Below are 20165 nucleotides of genomic sequence, written 5' to 3'. Positions count from 1 at the left end.
TAGGTTCCGACATTCGTAGTTACACGGATCATTGTTCTCGATGCAACAGGGAGTGAATCTTTGCGTATTCAAAATAAAAGCAACATTATAACGTTCGTTTGAGTGCGCTTTCATCTCGCTCTATTTTGATATTAACTGCTGCTGTAGTGCTATCTTTAAGGTTTTCTTATAGTGTCTATTCGTAGTGTAACGAAACGAAACAATACTTGTTTTTAATTCCTTTATTTTGAAAACAACAATCTATATTGTTGTTCTTCCGTCGCTAACCCGTGAACCCAAGGAGGAAGCTGCAACGTTTGACAGCTTGCTGAGAAGGTAAGGCGACGCACAAATAAAATGTGATTAAGTCAATCGGGCGCAAATGGAAAATATATTAACGATCATGTGTGCTATGATTACCCGTTCGTTGTATTGCTCCTGGAGGTGTTATAAGTCGACTATCGTGCACTAGCTAATTGGCTAAGCTACAAGAGAGCTGTCAATGGACATGTATAATAACGTTGTGTCCGCTTGAATTTAATACTCATGTGTACTTTTTAACATCTAAACGTAAACTCATCAAGTGTGTTAGTTTTTAGTAGATTCTGCTAAATGGCAGTGCTCTGTCAGGGCAGTCATGCATCCAGATTGCTTGCCTGCAATATGTTGTACCATTTCTGCATCTATAGCAGTCAATGTGGATTAATCCATGGTGTGAGCAGGATCTGGTTTTGTTCAGATGCACAACTTTCTTTATATATATTATATATATATATTTTTTTTTTAGTAAAACAACATCCAATATATTTTAGATCAAAATATTCATAATTTTTTGAGTATGGTATTTTTCTTCTTGTTAAGTCTAATATGAGAATAAAGTGATACATTTTTGCGAAAAAAGTTGTTTTCTAGATTTAAAAAATCATGTATTTTCTCAATAAAACATTAAAAATTAAAATAGGAGATTTTCCAAAATAAAATGTACATATCCGAGATTAAAATGTGAATTTTACCAGAATAATTTTTTTTATTTTTACATTAGGGCAGCCAGTAATACAAGAAGAGGTTTTATTTTTTATTTTTTATAAAAGACATTGTCAGTGTTATATTTTTCAGACCGATATTAGTCATAATATTAAAAGAAAAAATGTTAGAAGAGAAAAGTCACATTTTCAATATACTTCTTCTGTACGTTTGCCCGAAGGAACCACATGGGAAAATGAGTGTCCCCGACTACCTGCAATGTGCCGAAGACCACCAGTCTGTTCTGGTGGTGGTCCAACCTGTGGGCAGCGTGCCCGAGGACCAGTTCTTCAAGATCTACAAGCGCATTGCCAGCGTGAGTCAAGTGAGCATCCGGGACTCCCAGCGGCTCCTTTACATCCGCTACCGCCACCACTACTTGTCCGAAAACAACGAGTGGGGCGACTTCCAGACGCACCGCAAGGTGGTGGGCCTGGTGGCCGTCACCACCTGCGGCTCCTCCAAAGACTGGCCTCTGACGGCCGAGCACTTCCACGCCAAGAAGGAAGTGTACGGCTCCACGCTGTACGACTCCAGGTTGCTGGTGTTCGGGCTGCAGGGGGACATCACCGAGCAGCAGAGGACCGACGTGGCCTTCTATCCCAGCTTTGAAGATTGCTCCGATGTGGAGAAGAGGGTGGAGGACTTTGTAGAGTCCATATTTATCGTTTTGGAGTCCAAACGGTTGGACCGTGCCACCGACAAGTCGGGTGATAAGATCCCTCTGCTCTGTGTGCCCTTTGAGAAGAAGGATTTTGTGGGTTTGGACACTGACAGCAGGTGAGTGGAATTTTGTACAAATGTCCAAACTCGAGCCCCGGGACCATTTGCTGCCCATTTTTTTTTTTGCAGCAATTTCTTATCGATGCCACAAGATGGCACCAAAACACTTAGAACTGAGAGGATCATAAAGCATCAACACCATGCATCTACTGTATGAACACAGTTATGAATGAACTCATAATACATAAAATACCATTTTGCTATATAGGGCTGGGCGATATGGCCAAACAAATAAAATCTTAAATAAATCAAAAAAACATTTTTTTTTCTCCCAGTCATTCTAGATGATTATTTTAATCAATCTAATAAACCCAACAAGTATTTATTTAAAGAGTTTGATTTATTTAACTAATTTTAAAATCAAAATTTTGAAATGATTAATTTGCTATATTGCCCAGCCCTATTTAAATTAAATCAAATTATTCATCACAATTCCAAACCATCTTCACATGAGGCCCATCTCAATACCATTAGCTAGCTAGCATAACTAGCCTAAATCCCACATTAGCTCAAACAGACATCTTAAAATAGAAATGATCATAAAACATCAACACAATGTATCCAGGAGCGCAATCGTAAGCCAATGATGCATGTAACGATTGTATTCACTTATTTCATTCTTCATAACAATCAAGAGGTTCAGCATTCGTATTAGCTAGCGTACTCGCCTAAATAAACTGATGTGTCATCACACATGGGTCAAAATTGGAACAGAAAAGTAGACAAGACGCAACTTTTAGTTTCACTTTGCGCATGAGGCGCATTCAAGAACCGCCAAACAAAACAGGACTTCTCAAATGTATATGAAAAAAAACGTGTTGAATGAATTACAGGTAAATAATGTCGAAGTAGCCCTCGCATCCTTTTGATTTTTCTTTTAATGAAAGAAAATGTTCAAAGGATTTATTTGCCCTCCATCTTCATTTCTGTTTGTTCACCTTGCTTTATTTTGTTCTGCCTTTTTTTTTCTTTCATACTGTCCTGTGAGTTTATTGTTGGGTGCGAAAAGGTGAGACATCAGACCCTCTGTGTATCCCGTGTTGATCCCCAAATCACATGAAAACACGTACATAACTGTATAAGTTTCAATTACAGTATCGTGTTCCCTGAGCCTTGCTGTGAATAGTGAAAAACGGCGTAATTGACCCCCTCGAACCCAAAAAGCTTCTAGTTGCCTATAGATAGCAGCAAAGAACTACAAAAAGCTCCTTGTTGTTCTTTGCCTGTGCCCCCCCCCCCCCTCCCTTCCCACTCAGTACATCATCTCCTCTCCTGGTACCCAGCAGAACACCCCCCCCCCCCCCCAAAAAACGTTTTTGGATGTATCGTTTCGGCTGTCCTAGTGATGCCTGTTCAAAATCCATTTCTCTCCAGGCATTATAAGAAGCGCTGCCAGGGACGCATGAGGAAACACGTCGGCGACTTGTGTCTCCAAGCGGGCATGCTGCAGGACGCCCTGGTTCACTACCACATGGCGGTGGAGTTGCTCAGGGGCGTTAATGACTTCCTCTGGTTGGGGGGTGAGTCTGTGACACGGCACGACTCCGAGGACTGGCGCTAGGTGTTATGTTTGTGACCTCAAGTCGGTACACACCTAGAAATTCAAAGTTTGACCTGTATGGGATTTTTTTTGTTTTTTTGTTTTTACGGCTCAAGATAGCTTTGATAAGGAGATTGTAAGGTTTAACGTGTATTAAATATTCATCATATTAGTAATTTTGCACCACAGTGTACTTAGTTTAAGATCTACATAATAAAAGGTCTCGAAATTGCAAAAAAAATAAAAATAATAATCAATTTAGCTTTGCAAATGGGCAGTTTTTTTAAAGTAATTTTTTTTAGTTAATTTCATGACAATTTTTTTTTACATTAACATAAAAATGCAAAATTTGAGGAACAGGAAATATTTACCTTGCACATTTAATTAAGTCTGTGACAAAAATATGGAAACAAATATTTCCATTCTAATTTCTTCAATCGATTCAAAAGAGTTCAGATCGATTTTGATTTTTTTTGCGATTCGATTCAATCTGATATTGAAACATCAGTTCTTCTTAAATATTAATGGCATGATAAAAAACTCCACAAACATTGAATTCCAAAAAGAATTTTGCAGTGACAGTAACTGTTATTTTTTTTTATTCAATAATTGTAAATATAAATTAAAAAGTGCAATTTGTCAGGTCTTTCATAAATGTAAGAACATACTTTTAAATTCATGTGAAGAGTAAATTTCAAGAAAACAGTAAAACAAGATACAAAAAAATCTGATGAATTTATAAGAAAAAGATATTAAAATAAGGAAAATCGCTTCAATATCGATGATTCGATTTTTAAAACCCAGCCCTAATCATTTTACATGAGTATAACATTTAAAACACTTTGTAAAAAAATACATTCACTATTACACATATTTGTACGAGTATATGATGACAAACTGAAGGCATTACTGAACCGTTTTTAAAAAACTTCACACTTTTTCACATTATTAGAGTAATAAACAAATAATTGTATATACTTAACTAATGATGGACAGGTTGATTATTACCTTCTCCCACCCAGTGGAAAAGCATTTGTTCAGCCTGTCACTGTAAGTCATCATTACATTTTCAGAAAGGCGCACCTCACAAAACATTATAGTCTACTCCCGAGGCCCAATTTTTTTTTTTTTTTTTTTTTTTTTTTTTTTTCTTTTTTTCTTTTTTTTTTTCTTTTTTTTTTTTTATAAGAGCTCAGTATTGTTCATTCGGAAATGTCATCATCATTGCTCTTTTTTTTTTTTTTTTTTTTTTTTTTTTTTAAATATATATATATATATATATATACACATATATACATACATATATACATATATACATACATACATACATACTTTTTTTTTTTTTTTTTTTGTGTGTGTGTGGGTGAGTATGTGTGTGTGCGTGCGTGCGTGCGTGTGTTTGTTAGCTCACCAGAAAACCTATTAGAAAAAAAAAAAATCTTATACCGTTCACCTAAATCGAACACCAGGAGACCCGAGGGGACCGAAGAAAACCAAGGAAGGTGAAATCCAGCACCGACCAGACACCCCCCACCAGAACTCCTCCCCAGCCCAAGAAACATCCAGACCCCAACAAATCCAAAAAACATAAAGTCAGGGAGGCCTCAAGAGTCCCGAGGCCCGAGGCCCAATTTGTATACAGGAAAAAAAATAATAATCAAATTTTCCATATGTCCATCTAATTATTGTTATTGTTGTTGTCCAGCCGCGTTGGAGGGTCTGTGTTCGGCATCTGTCATATTCCACTATCCCGGAGGCACGGCGGGGAGGACGCTCATGCACAAGGCAAATATCTCGCAGCCAGCTGATGCGGGGAAACGTCACAGGCCAGGTGAGACGATTCACTGCTGTTTGATTTCGACGAGATTCAATATACGTGGACTTTAAATTCAATATTCTCTCTGTGAAATGGCTTTCAAAATATGGTTACTTCTGTATGTTTGGAGCACATTTTTTTTTATGTGATCGAAATCCACTCCATTTATTAACACGCAGTTAAAATGGTGTTGCGTTCCAATTAACGTCAACCCTGTCGCATTTTGAAATCCGCTTTTTGTGAAGTCTATTCCCATGCTCTACTCTTCAGTGAGCTCATCATGAAGGGCCGAGTGTTCCTCATTCACTTTTAATAATTAGGACTCAGCCAGAGAGGTCTGTTTTTATCGACCTCAATCACAGCAGATCCGATTTTTGGCAAGCGGCCTTTGCTGGCACGGACGGCCACGACGAGCCCTGCCAACATCACAATGGCTTCAATCTTTTTTTTTTTCTTTTTTTTTTGTTGCCGTCCCTTGCCTCCCATCTGATGCTTTTAGATCATGTTTGCGTCCCTGCGTGTACTCCCTGCCACATAATTGGCTGATTAGATATGAGTGCATGGCCATAGGAGCACGAGCGTGATTTCTGGCCCGTGTGTTTGCAGCATGTCCATTGGCTGATTAAGGAGAATAATAAAGTTTTTTTTTTTCTTTTCTTTTTATTGACCTGTCTTTAACCCATTTCACCAGATAATTTGTTTTTAAGGGATTTTTGGGATACAGTATAAAGCAGGGGAGCGCAAGGTTTTCGCTTTCTTAATCTGGACCACCACGCAGTTTCATAATGTAAATTAAACGGGGGAGAGGACATGTAAGACCATGAATAGCGAAATTCCGAGTATACCTGACGCCCGTTGAAATGCAATTGGTGTGTGTATACATTCAGTACAGTATACCTTTTCCACTAACTGTTGGAAAATTGGGGACACAAATCCAGCAAAACCTAAAAAAAAAAAAAGCCCCCCAAAATATTAAAATATATTTGAAAACTTGAATCCGCACGGGTCAAGTGACTACATTATTTTAATAAAAAAATACATGTATCTGCTTAATTGATATATTGCCAATGATAAAATAAAAATGTATTAGTAAAATAAACAATTTAGTATGTTTAACATTTTTGCTTATATTAATCATTCAAAGAAATATACAGTAAATAAATTATAAAAATACAAACAATAAGAATGATTATTATTAAAATAATTAGTTTTAAATACACATTAAAAAAAAAAGTTTGCCCAATCCTTGTCTAAAGAGGTCCAAAATTTTCTTTACAATAATACAGGTATTTTCTATGGGCCCTCACTTGTTTAATTTGAATTAAGCAGAGAAATGCAATGTTTTTATTTTTATTTTTTTTATTCATATCAGTGAGCTCTTCCATCCAGCCCCACTAGTCTAATCACAGTATTCTGATTAATATTGTGATTGTGGAATATGAATGAATCAGCCAAATCCACTTGTTTTTATCTATCTCTGGGGGCGGCCGTTTTGTCACTTGCTGTCAACTGAAAATGACATCACAGTTGCTCGGGGCTTCGGTTAACGAGCAATAACAGCGCTCAGCTGCGAACGTCACATGTCCAAAAGCAGAATACAGATGAGCTGTGATTAGTCATTGCCTGACCCCTGAGCAACTTGAGGTCATTTTTAGTGGACAGAGAGTGAGTGGCACGTTACTAATTATTTTTTCTTCCTTTACCTTTTCACTTCTATTTTCCCTAAACAGAAATGTCGAGGTGGTTTATAAAAATGTGAAACGTTGAGCTTCACCTCTGAGAATCTAACAGGGGGCTAATCTCATTTTGCCTTTGAAGTGTGGCTAAAGTTAGCTTAGCAATATTTCCCTTCTTTTTTTCCCCCCCCTCAAGCTGCTCCAAGTCCTCTGTGCTCATGCTTTGAAAACCACTTGTTCATACTCAAGGGACCTTTGGGAGTAGTAGATACATATTTGTAAGAATATGTAACTAACCCACAGGTGTTGAAAAAAAGGTTAAAAATGGAGATCATAACAGAGCAGTGCAAGCCCATTGAGTGGTGTGTCGGGACTAACGCTGCTAACATTGCTGTGTGTGTGTCAACCTGCATTCTTTCTCTCTGTAGGGGCTCAGGAGGTTCTCATTGACCCAGGTATGGCTTCTAACCCAACGTAGCCTCTTCTAGTTGCATGTTTTCATCCTTCATGCCAAATATTTAGCACCCTAATTCCTCAAATTTGTGTTATTAATTTGATTATTGACATTGCCGGCCCAAATGAGTTCACCTTTTTTTTTCCCCTCATGCTGTTCTTAAAATGTGTTTCTTATTCTTGTGAATTTAAATTGCTTGCCATTATTAGACTATGTGCTCCCCGTGAACCCAATTTTCCGCAAATTTCACTTGCCAATTAAGTATGGCGGATCCGCGCATGTGGCGCGTGTGTACGTGCCACTTACCTGTGCATCCAACATGGCTGCTTTGCTTAGCTTTTGGCTTTGACATGACAGCGCTTCTCTTGTCGTTTGTCACTCGGAAGAGTCAGATCTTCACTCAGCCTCGCTGCCAAGTCATGGGCGGAGAAACTGTGTGTGTGGGCCGTCTTATGTAAATTAGTTATTTTAATTACAATGACATCGGAGTGGCTTGCTTAAACAAACGCATTTCTGGAGATAATTGCATATGCAACATTGATCTTGACTGTTCTGAATCTATCTGGCAAAAAAAAAAAAGAAAGAAGCAAAATCTTCCTTTTGTATTAAATCACATAAAGTGCAAGTTTAACCAAGCATCCTGATCACAAATTAGATACGCCGCACACATTCTGCACAGCTGGCCTGAGTGTTTTGTTTGCATTTGTGGATTATTCACGCATCGAGCAGCGGAGTCAAGTCCCTTCTGCTGACTTCCTTTTCCCATTTCATCAGTCTGGCGGCAGACCGCGCCGTGCCGCCTGCCGTCCCACACTAATCAGCTCCTCTTCCTATTTTCGTGAGTGCAGGCGCCCTCACGGCCAACGGCATCAGCGCCGATACCAGCGCCGAGATCGGACGGGCCAAGAACTGCCTGAGCCCGGAGGATATTATCGAGAAGTACAAAGAGGCAATCTCCTACTATGGAAAGGTAGTTCAAACATTTTTCAATGAATTCATAAAAGCAAGCCATGAATAAAGTGTCAAGTCGGACTTGTGATCCGCATTCCAAAGCACCAGGGGGCAGTATTAGCTTGCTGGGACTGAGTTTGAGGACAATAGCTTGAATTGTTGCTGTTTATTACTCACTTGGACAATGGGGGGGGGGGGGGGGGGGGGGTGTGTAACAAGCACAGGAGCAGGTTTAGTCTCTGGGAATCAAAATTTATGAGTCAGCATTTTCCATACTTCCAAGATGTATTCAAACACAACATACATAAGAATGGGCCCGTAACACATGGCCATCCCTCAGACCTTACTGGGAGCTGAATAGGATCATTACCTGTTGAGGGCCCAGAGCTTTATCTTCATTATTATAATTGGCTTCTTTTTTTTTTCACCTGCCCCCCCCCCCCCCCCCCACACACACACACACACCTGTAGATGGATCGTTCACAATGAAATTACACAGCTATTCAGTTATTAATTGAATTTTAATAAGCAGACAATGAGTGTGGAAGTGGAGGTAAATTAACGGATGGCAAGCTAATTCAAATTTCTAATCTGAGTGGAAACAGCAGGAACTCACAGGAAGTGGGGGAAAAAAAAAATCGACTTGAGCAAGTTTCTCATTCCACTTGTGCGCAAACAGACCTCCGAAGAAGGGACTTGATGTGTTATTGGCATGTGAGAGCAGGTGTCCAAATGAACTTTACATTTCATCAACCTCCTCCACTTTTAGTATAAGAATGCGGGCGTGATTGAGCTGGAGGCCTGCGTGAAGGCGGTGCGAGTGCTGGCCATTCAGAAGAGGGCCAGAGAGGCTTCAGAATTCCTGCAGAATGCCGTTTACATCAACCTGGGACAGGTACGCCATCTTTGTGGGACTGAAAGTTTTTCTTATTTACGCTCACCGGATTATTCGTGAGCTTGAAGAATCATTCGTAAGTGATTTTTCCATTGCAAAACAAACTCGGATGGTTCAGATGGCTTGTTTACTCCTCGTATGGCAAAAGTATCACACACACACACACACAAGCGCCGCCATCTTGTCTATCCTGCCTCCCGTTGACCGTCGACGCTCCTCCCCAGCTGTCCGAGGAGGAGAAGATCCAGCGCTACAGCATCCTGTCGGAGTTGTACGAACTGATCGGATTTCGCCGCAAGTCCGCCTTTTTCAAGCGCGTGGCCGCCATGCAGTGCGTGGCCCCCACCATCCCGGAGCCCGGCTGGAGGGCCTGCTACAAGCTGCTGCTGGAGACGCTGCCCGGATACAGCCTGTCCCTCGACCCCAAGGACTTCAGTAAAGGTAGTTCTGAACACACGAGAAAGGATGATTTTAACGGTTTGTTAACTCGTTTATCGCCTTTATTCCGTATATTATGTTTGAAAAAATGACAGCCAGTGAGTCAGACTTGGAACAGATTGGCTGCTTAATCACAGCCTGTTTATTGAATATGACAAGATAACAGTGTAAATTGAATATCGTTACATCCGGGACTTATCTTGAGATCTTGTTCAAATCGAGGACAGTAATAAAGAAATAAGTCTCATACTTTCTTTACTTTTTATACTTGTGGTCAAGTAAAAAAAATAAAAATAAATTTTTGTTCAAGAGACAGCACAACATCTGTAAAGTCAAACAAAAGACAGACATGCATAGTCATTGTGATGTTAAAAACAAGCGGCGAAAAAGGGAAATGTATGTGCATTTACAGCAGTTCCCAAAAGCATGTTGCGTACGTCAAATACAGCAATTTCGGTTCTTTGTGGAAGTTACGTTCCACACCAACCCGTTGTAGGTGAATTAGAGATCATATCATGTTTTTCTTTTAGTTTCAGCCTTAAAACGCAAGTATTTTATAGTGTAAGCCTTAAAAATGCATTATAATTTCAATTAGGGATGCTCGATCCAACTTTTTTTTTTCCAAACCAATACCTGCACTCAACTCCAGTAGTCACCGATACCAAGTACTGATACCACATGTACTTGTGACACATAAAAATTTCCCCCAAAAAACAATGACAGATATTCTTAAAGAAAGATCTATAGAAACCAATTTATGACATGAATGGCAATTTTCTATTCTTCTAATTTCTAGTTCATGATTGTGTAACGGTCACAAGATGGCTGCTGATGCTGGTATCGGCAGCTGTCAGTATTCACCCATCCCTTATAATTATAATGTATTGTTTTATGTCCAACACTATTACAGTTAGGGTTGTTCTTTAACTATTGCACTCCTACCACCTGCAGCTCTGCTTACCTTTTCCTGTTTGCCTGACCGTTGCGTGAAAATGACTGCCCTCGTTTAGCTTCCAAGTCATTGGTGGAGGAACTCTGTGAAGGCGGTTCTTATGTATTATTTTATAACCGCTGTTTTTGTGCCTATTTGGCAAAACTGTGTACAAGCAATTAAAAAAAAATCAATTTTCCATAACAAGCCCCTCTTTACGTTTGATCATTTAGCTATTGGTAGCGTTTTACCAGACAAAGGCCATCTCGCGTCACATACTCGGGTTTCGCCATCTTTCCAGGAGTGCCTCTTGAGGCTTTTCTGCATTCAAGCAAACCCTTGAAAAAAAAAAAAGAGAGCCGGTCTGCTTTTGTCGGGCCTCGGCGGCAGGCCTCTCGGCTCGGGAGACTCTCAACCCCTCGGCTCTTCGCAGCCACTCCACAGCCTTTTGAGCGCTCGCCGCATAAAAGATGGAGCGCAGGGGCTCAGGGACATCCGTGTTATCTCCCATGATCGCTATTTAAGAGACGCAGAAAGAGGATCGGTCTCTTACAATGGCTCGCCTCGTTTGCCCTTTTTAACGCGCTGAATAGCAACAAGCTGCAGGTCGAATGAGTCAGTTAATGTGGCCACGTAGTTTTTACTACCATAATAAAAATCGCACAACTAAGCAGTATGGCTGTATTATTATGCCTTCTTTTTTATAAATACAATGGAACGTCGCATGTAGAGCATAATCAGTTTTTTTTAGCAGAGCTGGGGAAATGAGCTAAATTGGTGTATTGCTACTTTAGAATAATACAGCTAAAGAAATAGTAGCAAGTAGTCCTTCAAATAATTACTTAAGTAGTCATTGAACAATTACTCCAGTACAGAGTAACTGGTGAGTAAATCCTGATTTTATTATTTGAATAGTCCATGAATGAAATTCAATAGAAACTTTCAGGACATTCCAACTTTAGGGGTTCTTCTGTGTCTGTTTCTTGGGTCACTTTTGGGACACTCTACTTAAGAGGTGCCCCCGTTTCTGTGGTTCCACTGTATCACAGTTTCTTGGGTCCATTTTGTAATGTTCAACTTTTGGGGTTCCACTGTGTCCCAACTTCTGAGGTTTCACTATTATCACTTTTTGGCCATTCAGGTGTGAGGGTTCTATTGTGTCCCCACCACTTGGGCTGTTTAACTTCAGAAGTGCATCACATGTGTCCCTGCATCTGAGGTTTCGCTGTATCCTAGTTTCTTGGGTCAATTTTGGAACACTCAATTTAGGAGCTTCCCTGGATCCTGTTACGTGAATCACTTCTGGGACGGTCAACTTCAAAGGTTCCACAGTGTCCCAGGTTCTGAGGTTTCACCGTATCGCCTTTTCTTGGGTCACTTTTGGGACTTTCAACTGTGGAGCTTTCATTCATTGTGTCTCTGTTTCTTGGTCCGTTTTAGGACGTTTAGCTTCAGAGGCTCCACTGTGTCTCCTTTCCTTGGGTCAATTTTAGGACGAGTAAAGCGGGTCCACTGTTTCCCTGTTTCTTGTGTCACTTTTGGGACAATCAACTTGAGAAGGTTCCACTGTGTCTCTGTTTCTTGGGTCAATTTTGGTATGTTCAACTTCTGAGTTTTCACTGTATCCTAGTTTCTTGGGTCAATTTTGGAACACTCAACTTTCGGAGGTTCCCTGGATCCTGTTACGTGAATCACTTCTGGGACGGTCAACTTCAGAGGTTCCACTGTGTCCCAGGTTCTGAGGTTCCACCGTATCCCCTGTTCTTGGGTCACTTTTGAGGCATTGATCTTCAGAGGTTCCACTGTTTCTTTTGGAACAATCAACTTGGGAGGTTCATTGTGTCTCTGTTTCTTCAGAGGTTCAACTGACTTCCGGCATTTGAGGTTCCACTGTATCTTAGTTTCTTGGGTCAATTTTGAAACGTTCAGCTTCTAACCTACTGATTAAAATGACAAACGGTGCGCATGGGCCAAGTAAGAACCCATTAAATTTTGGTGTTGATCCAAATCAAAGTGCAATGAAAGAGGCCCTTAATGTATCTCGTCAAATAATGCAGTCATTTTAACAATATTATAATAATATGATACAGACACATGGGTTTATGTGCAGGTGTCAAGCTTGCAACGGGTTCAAATTAGGATTGTTCCTCATGTGGGGGACCGAGTGTGACTGTGCACTTGTGTGAAACAGTGTCTGCCTTCAGGCAGTGGGGATGCGATGTACGTTTGTCAAACGGCACACTCGTGATGCATTCTAATGAGGCGGATGCGCTTGACGGCGATGTGGCACTAATGTCTTTTTAAGTAGCTCAAGACCGTGCTAAAATCCCCAGTCAGCTCAGCTCACCCTTCTCAGTAACCCCCCCCCCCCCCCCAACAGTTTCATCTGACAATTCCCTTTTTTTCTATTATTTTTTTCCTTAATGGCGCACTTAATAGATACTCCCCAGTTTGAAAGCACCACTTATAGACATTTTTGGGGCATGCGGCAGTCCGACAGATGGAAGTCAGCTAATTTATTTGTAGGCCGCTTCATGTGCGCAGATTCACAACGGATAACATAAGCTCGTGAAGGAATTGCATTTAGCGCTTGTACAGGAAGCAGCAGAAGCCAGAAGGAATAAACTTCGGGGGGGGGGGGGAACGCTGACAACTAAAAAGCATCTCGGATGTGATTGGACATTATTGCAAGTCGTGTTCCAGCGAGATTGTTTTGCAAATATTCGCCCGGCTCTCCTCTGCGGTCGCTGTCAGCCTCCCCTCCCGCCACATCCTTTTTTCCCCTGGCTTCTTTTTCCCACTCGGTGAGTCAACAGCGGACAGCTGCGAGTGAAGCAGGCAATCTCGTAGGGGGGGGGGTGCTGAGGGTCTTATGTAATGCTTGGTTTCAGGCTGGTATGCTTTTAGGGTGTCACTGGCTGTGGCGGTACCACGCTGAAGGAGCACTTCGGCGTCATGAACCAGCTCGGCAAATAACACTCTTTCACCCGGATGTCACACAAGAAAATAACATCGCATTTGGGAATCCTTCCATTACTGCTCCGAAAATTAGATCATACTCATAAAATGCAGTTTATTTCTTATTACGTTTTTTAAACTTTAAGTTTTACAAAACAAAACTTTTTGGGCTGGAAAGGTTCTTTTAAATTCAACTTAATGAGGGAAAGTAGTTCAGCACTAACAATGAAAAGTAGTAAAGATTTCCAGAATCTGTACACTTTAAAGAGCCTGTAAAGCAAAAATAAAGTTTTTTATTTGACACACCACAGAGAAAAGTGTTGTTAACAATCCTGCCAAATTTGAATGATTAAAATATGGCTTTAAAATCGTGAAAATTCAAGCCATTCTGTATTCTATTCTATGTATTTAAAAAAATTATTTTTTTTAAATTAATTTTTACAATTTATTTAAAAAAGTAATTTTTACAATTTATTTTTTAAAATATTTTTATGCATTTTCCCCCTTTTTTTAAATAAAGTTTTGCTTTAATAATTTTTTTATTTTTCATGCGTGCACTCACAGCCAACAATGAGGCACTCTAAAGTGGCTACGCCAGTGGACTTACACAGAGTGTCGCGATTGTGTTCTACAGTCTGTGTAATGCATTTGCAAACAAAATCTTTGAATTCACTTTTCAGGGTCTTTCATATAAACTCGACTGAAACAAAAATGTGTATTTTTGTTGCCCAACATTGTGCATATTTCCCGAAAGGTGATCACACCCTTCAACATTCGATGCTTACTTTTCCGCTTGTGATCTCTCACGCAGGCACTCACCGAGGCTGGGCTGCCGTTCAAATGCGTCTCCTGCACGAGCTGGTGTACGCCTCCCGCCGCATGGGTAACCCCGGCCTCTCCGTACGCCACCTGTCCTTCCTGCTGCAGACCATGCTGGACTTCCTGTCCGATCAAGGTCGGTGGACCACACAAGGGAGTGCGAGAGAAAAGTTAGAAAAAAAAAAACGCCCGCCGTGTTGCTCCTAGATTACATGTTGTATTTAAACCCTGTGAGGTGCTTCTTATACCCTGGCTTAAAGACAACCCCAAACGTTTAGAAACAGCCACCCTGGCCTTTTGTGATAGCAGCACTGTGCTCATTAGTGTGCGCTGCACAACAAAGCCGCCTCCTTTTTTTGGACCAAGTGCAACATTGTGCTCTGACCAGAAATCCGGCGGCGGTTTGAGCTTTTACCAACGCAGCGTGTGAGCTAGACAATCTTCTGGCCACACAATAGAGGCCCCTGTAATCCTTGCTTGGCCGCCGAGCATGTGAATGGACACCGGGACACGGTAGGGAGGAGTTCAGTCATGAACAAGATGAAACGAGCTTAGCAAACAAACGTTTCGTTTGAGCGCAAAGAGCTTTCGACAGACAGAATAACTTCACTGTACTGCACGCTTCATCACGCAACAGAATGCCATCATTTCAATAGTTGTCAATTTACTTCATATTCTTTTAGCTGATTGGCTGTTTATTCTCATAAATAAAAGTCCATCTGTCAGCTTTAGATAATTGCATTTTTTTTTCACAAGCTTGCTTGTCTTTAATGACACCTGATGCCCCCAGTCATGTTTTAGATCTTTTAAGATGAGAAACAGCCAAATTAATGAGGGTGAGCTAAATCTGCAGCACTGGAAAAATTAACAACGCTCAATTAAATCTCAAGTCTTGGAAAGGGCAAAGAAAAAAATCATAGGAATAGGATATCTATTAATCTATAAAACCTCCCTTTCTGCACTCATCGATATGCTGGCCTAACTTTTTCACGTTTTTACGAATGATGCACATACAGTTTTTATTTTGTCTAGAAGTGATTTACATATAATTGCCTGTAATTCTTTGATCAAAATATTAAGTGGTAAAATTGACTGCACAACGAAAACGGGCAGCCTTGAAGCAGTGCATGACGAATGACAAATGATTGGGTGACACATGCATACCATATTTGTATGCGCTCATTGTAATTTAGATTTACAGTGGGCATTTTTTTAATGTATATTTTGTGTTGTTTGACATTCAAATCATTCTTTCTGGGACCTATTCTTCGTTATTCACTGAAAAAAACCACCTATTGGCTATTTTGATCTTATACCAAACCCATGTCTAAAATTTAAATATTATTTTGCCGCCATTTTGGGTTATGTCCGATCTATGCGTTTAGATTTTGTACAAATTTGGACGAGGCCTGATTCTGATCTGAAGGTATCCAATTCCATGATTTATGCTGCCATTATTTATATTTAATTTTTTTTTAATGTGTTTGACTTGAACCATGCGGTGTAAATCCAGCCTAACAGAATAGGACCACATTAATACTTCCTACCGCATTTTTAAACTCAGAAAGGGCACTTCAGACGCCAATCTACAGTAAATAACAGATCCGATTTGCATCCACTGGTTTTCAGTTGCCAGAACATTTCTGTCGCGTCAACTTAATTTCTTCAACTTGTTGGCCGAGTTCATCTTTCGTCTTTACTTTGCACAACTTTGGACATCCTCCTCTTGATTCCGATTTCATTTGTCCGCATTTTGCCTCATTGAAGATGTCAGACAGTGATTTTTTTTTTAGCTGCAGTGGAGTAAATCTTGCCGACGGAATGTGTCGGAATTTGCATGCGTATAAAAATCTTTGGATGGAGATCGGGAGGGAATGATTTTTGTCTCCGCCACAAGCAATATAACACTTTGAGCTCCAAGCGGGATGGGGGAAGTCTGTAAAAGCCTCGACCTTAGTTTTGATGGGGAATGATTGCAGCGAAAATATTGAAGGATTACAGGCAGCGGCATAGCTTTAAGATTCCATCAAGAAGTTGTTTGCGCATTTTGACAGAATACTGAAAACGTACAAACAAAAACAATTGTCTTTTCAAAATTGATGAAAAGTTGCTTTGCCTGCTGAGAATTAACGCATGACATGAATCGGTAAAAAGAAAAAGATAGCGACCGTTCATGGGGGGTCAGAAGAGTCTATCGTGACAGTCGTGCAAAGTTGCTGTTTTTTTTTTTTTTTGCCTCTGCAGCACAACAATGCTTTCAAAAAGATTAATCATGGTGGACTTGGCAAAGATTTGTGCATGCAAATTAAGCTTCTTTTTATTTTTGGGAACTCGCGCCTACTATTCAATACTGGCGATTAATCTCTTTTGTGGCACACGTGGAATGCAAAATAAGGCCAAAACACGTTTTTACATACATTTCCACTCAGAAAACCAAGTTCTTGCATCTCAATGTTGCGCAACGAAACAATTCTCATGGAAATAAATGTTGAGGCTTCATTGGATTCCCTCCCTCGTGTCGCCATGTGGTCCTTGCTGCTAATGTTGGGGGGAACGGACACTTACTTTGCATATAGAACAGGAGATTGAGATCCAGTCAGAAGTTGTCACTCGAGGAGGGCTCGGAGGCGCATTCTAATTCCAGGTGCGAGCCGACGTACTTGTCCACTTGTAATCGAATCGCCTGCGGTGCATTTCAATAGCCGCTCTGACCAAGATTGACTAGATATAAAGATAAAAAAAAAAAAAAAAAAAGCATAGACCAGACAAGATTAACTTGATGCGATAGTCCAGATTCAGTCAAAAGTAATGTGTGTAAAAAAATAATAATGTCTGTTTCATCTAGCTTTCAAAATAACCAAAGATTAATAGCGCACTAGGGTGGCCCTATTTAATGTCTACTATAACGACTGGGGTCGAGGGCTAAGGGGTTACGACGAGGTGAGCAGGTATGACACCCGTAAAGATACTCACAAACAGAATGTACTGTACTTGTACTGTATTTTCCTCCATGGTGGCAGCACTTCATTGCCAAGTTTTCAAACTCTTACGGGAAAGAGTTTTTCTTTTTTTTTTACATCAATTAAACGTAACTACCGTCTGTGCACAAAAGCCATTGGAATGATTAGTTTTTGAGCATTTTATCCTATTTTCTATGAAAGAAAGTAACTTAACGAAATTAAATTAAATGCAATATCCTGGCTGCTTGCACACAAGCAGAGATATCAAATGTGATTATGGGAGTAATTTGTTCATATATATATATTTTTTTTTTTTTGGGTGCGCTGGCCCCCTCCTGTAGGTCTGAACTTTTTTTTTTTTTTAATGATATATGTTATTACAAACTAGCAATTTCTGGAGAAAATACATTGAAGCATGTGGAATGATTTGGAATGACATGGAATGAGCTAAATACGTTGAAGTTGGAATGGTTTTACTTTTAATAGCTCAATATATGTAGAAACGAGAGATGAATATGTAATTATTTGGAATTTGGAGATTTAGAATTAAGAACATTTTGTGAATGTGAGTAATAAACGAGATGACTTGAATGATCTGCACATGTCGATGTAGGAATAGTTTGAACCGGTCAAGTGATGTTGAGGGAGGAGGGAATAAATGTAGAATACGTCCTAAAATGGGAATAATAAAAAAAAAAAGTGTATGTTGAAATGTATTCATAATGTGAATTGAATAAGCAGATAGATTTAAATTTCAAATGGGAATTATCGGAATCTGTTATATTGAATGTGCCGATTGAAATGAATGTTAAATTAGAATCGGGGTAAAAAAAAAAAGAAAAAAAAAGAGCAATGATGATGACATTTCCGAATGAACAATACTGAGCTCTTAAAAAAAAAAAAAAAAAAAAAAAAAAAAAAAAAAAAAAAAAAAAAAAAGAATCGGGGTAAATTTGGCCTCAATTGGCAGCTTGTAAAACATTTACTCTATTTGTAATTTCACACTTGATGTGTGGGCAGGCACTCTTGAGACCCAACTATTTGTGTACACACGTTTAAAAAGTCAGTCTCCAAGAAAAGCACATTTCTTTCCATGTTTTTTCCGCTCAATGCGGTTTATTCCATCAAGTGCTACGGCGTAGATGATGCCTTAAACTCTTACTGTGTGGGTCGATAGGTTAATTGTGGCTCAACCTGGAGTGAGTGACACCCCTAAAGAATGTGTGATAAGGCAGAGTAAGCTTTGAAAAGCTATGGTGAGATGTCGAGTAGCAGTCAATATATATATATATTTTTTTTTCTTTTTTTTTTTTTCTTTTAATAAAGAGCTCAGTATTGTTCATTCGGAAATGTCATCATCATTGCGCTTTATTATTATTATTATTATTTTTTTTTTTTAATATATATATTTTTTTATTATTATTATTTTTTGTGTGTGTGTGTGTGTGGGTGAGTATGGGTATGTGCGTGCGTGCGTGTGTGCGTGCGTGTATTTGTTAGCTCACCAAAAAAACTATTAGAAAAAATCTCATACCGTTCACCTAAACCGAACACCGCCGTCAGGAGACCTGAGGGGACCAAAGAAAACCAAGGAAGGTGAAATCCAGCACTGACCAGACACCACCCACCAGAACTCCTCCCCAACCCAAGAAACATCCAGACCCCAACAAATCCAAAAAACATAAAATCAGGGAGGCAGTCAATATTAATGGCGGAACCGTCCATCGCTTTGTCTTCACCGAACAGAATCACGGCCGTCAATACAGCGGAAATGTCCGACTTTTTTAGAAATTCGCTTCCCGTGATCGGATATGCTAATCGACTCGAAGGATAATGTCACTAGAGAGGTGTTCTGCTGCTGTGGAATCACAATGAGGTTTTCAGCAGCTGGTTTAAGCCACGTCATCGCAACCGTTGGAATTCTTCGCAAGCAAAGTGTCCTTCACCGCGCGGCGGCCGCTCCTGAGAGCCAAAGCAATTTTTACGGCCGGGTGAGCAGTAATGTTCCATTTTTAAAGCTATTCATGGTACAATAAGGCTTAACATTTTTATTTGAAGACTCGGCGCGGTATTGCTGAGGGAGACTCACCTCACAGGCCATTAATGTTTGGCTTATTTATAGTGCGCGAACACCATACCTGCGCAGTAAAAATAAGAAAAAAAATACTGAATGTGATGTTTCTACATCTTCTAGAGAAAAAGGAAGTGACCCAGAGCCTGGAGAATTACACCTCCAAGTGCCCGGGTGGAATGGAGGTCATCACCCTACCGGATGGACTTAAGCTCCCACCGGTGCCTTTTACAAAGCTCCCTATTGTCCGGTAAGTCAGAGTTCTCAATTGGATGAATGGCACCACTGATTGGACATTTCATTAGAAACAACTACGCGATCTATGGAGCTTCAAATACAGGAGCTGATTCCTCTCTCAGTACAAATCCAGCAAAGCGCCTCTCCATCACAACAATAACAATATGAGCATGAATTAAGATCTCTCACAGTGGCATTCAAATTGGGCTTTTGGGTGCAAGTTCTGGTGGAATTAATCCGACCTTATCTACATTTTTGAATGCGCACGTTCAATGGTTCAGTACATTTTTGCAAATTTTGCTGCTCACCACAAGTTATGCTGACGTACTTAATTAGAGAAGTTGAAAATGTGCATTGAAATGGTTATGAAAAGGCCAAATAAAAATTTCACCTACAGGTTGTAGGTATTATAGATTCATCCTGAAATTTTGCCAGAATTTTATTTTATTTTTAGACTGTAAAGTGTAAAAAAAAACCTCCTGGTCATAAACTGTGTTGCAAGCCACAGATAGGATACACTAAATGTAAATTAGCTAAATCAGTAGGGGTAGGAGTCTTTGAATGTCTCACGATTCGATTCAAATTTTTGGGCCTGCGATTCGATTCAGAATCGATTTTCGATTAAGGACGATTT

The 20165-nt window shown here is 39.9% G+C and overlaps 1 protein-coding gene across 4 annotated transcripts in view; it reads left to right on the top strand.

Moving 5' to 3' along the window:
- Window positions 1–96: 96 nt before the first annotated feature.
- The window catches only part of trappc9 (trafficking protein particle complex subunit 9), a 123560-nt gene continuing 103491 nt past the window's right edge, over window positions 97–20165 (top strand). Inside the window, exons 1-10 of one of the 4 annotated variants that reach the window (XM_086063345.1) lie at window positions 97–315; window positions 1184–1782; window positions 3160–3305; window positions 5031–5156; window positions 7246–7272; window positions 8120–8241; window positions 8992–9117; window positions 9342–9558; window positions 14256–14399; window positions 19418–19544. In XM_086063345.1, the coding sequence (XP_085919471.1) occupies window positions 1199–1782; window positions 3160–3305; window positions 5031–5156; window positions 7246–7272; window positions 8120–8241; window positions 8992–9117; window positions 9342–9558; window positions 14256–14399; window positions 19418–19544 (1619 nt within the window). In that variant the 5' untranslated portion in view covers window positions 97–315; window positions 1184–1198. Of the gene's footprint in view, window positions 316–1183; window positions 1783–2763; window positions 2795–3159; window positions 3306–5030; window positions 5157–7245; window positions 7273–8119; window positions 8242–8991; window positions 9118–9341; window positions 9559–14255; window positions 14400–19417; window positions 19545–20165 lie in introns of those variants that run through there. The other 3 variants (XM_086063349.1, XM_086063347.1, XM_086063348.1) reach the window with 3 other exon arrangements.

Source organism: Leptonotus elevatus, chromosome 19 (genome assembly GCF_054856555.1).
Source record: "Leptonotus elevatus isolate MCC_2025b chromosome 19, RoL_Lele_1.0, whole genome shotgun sequence".
In the NCBI taxonomy this organism is placed as follows: Eukaryota; Metazoa; Chordata; class Actinopteri; order Syngnathiformes; family Syngnathidae; genus Leptonotus; species Leptonotus elevatus.
The sequence above is the reverse complement of the archived record's forward strand: the minus strand, read 5'-3'. Positions and strand labels throughout refer to the sequence as shown.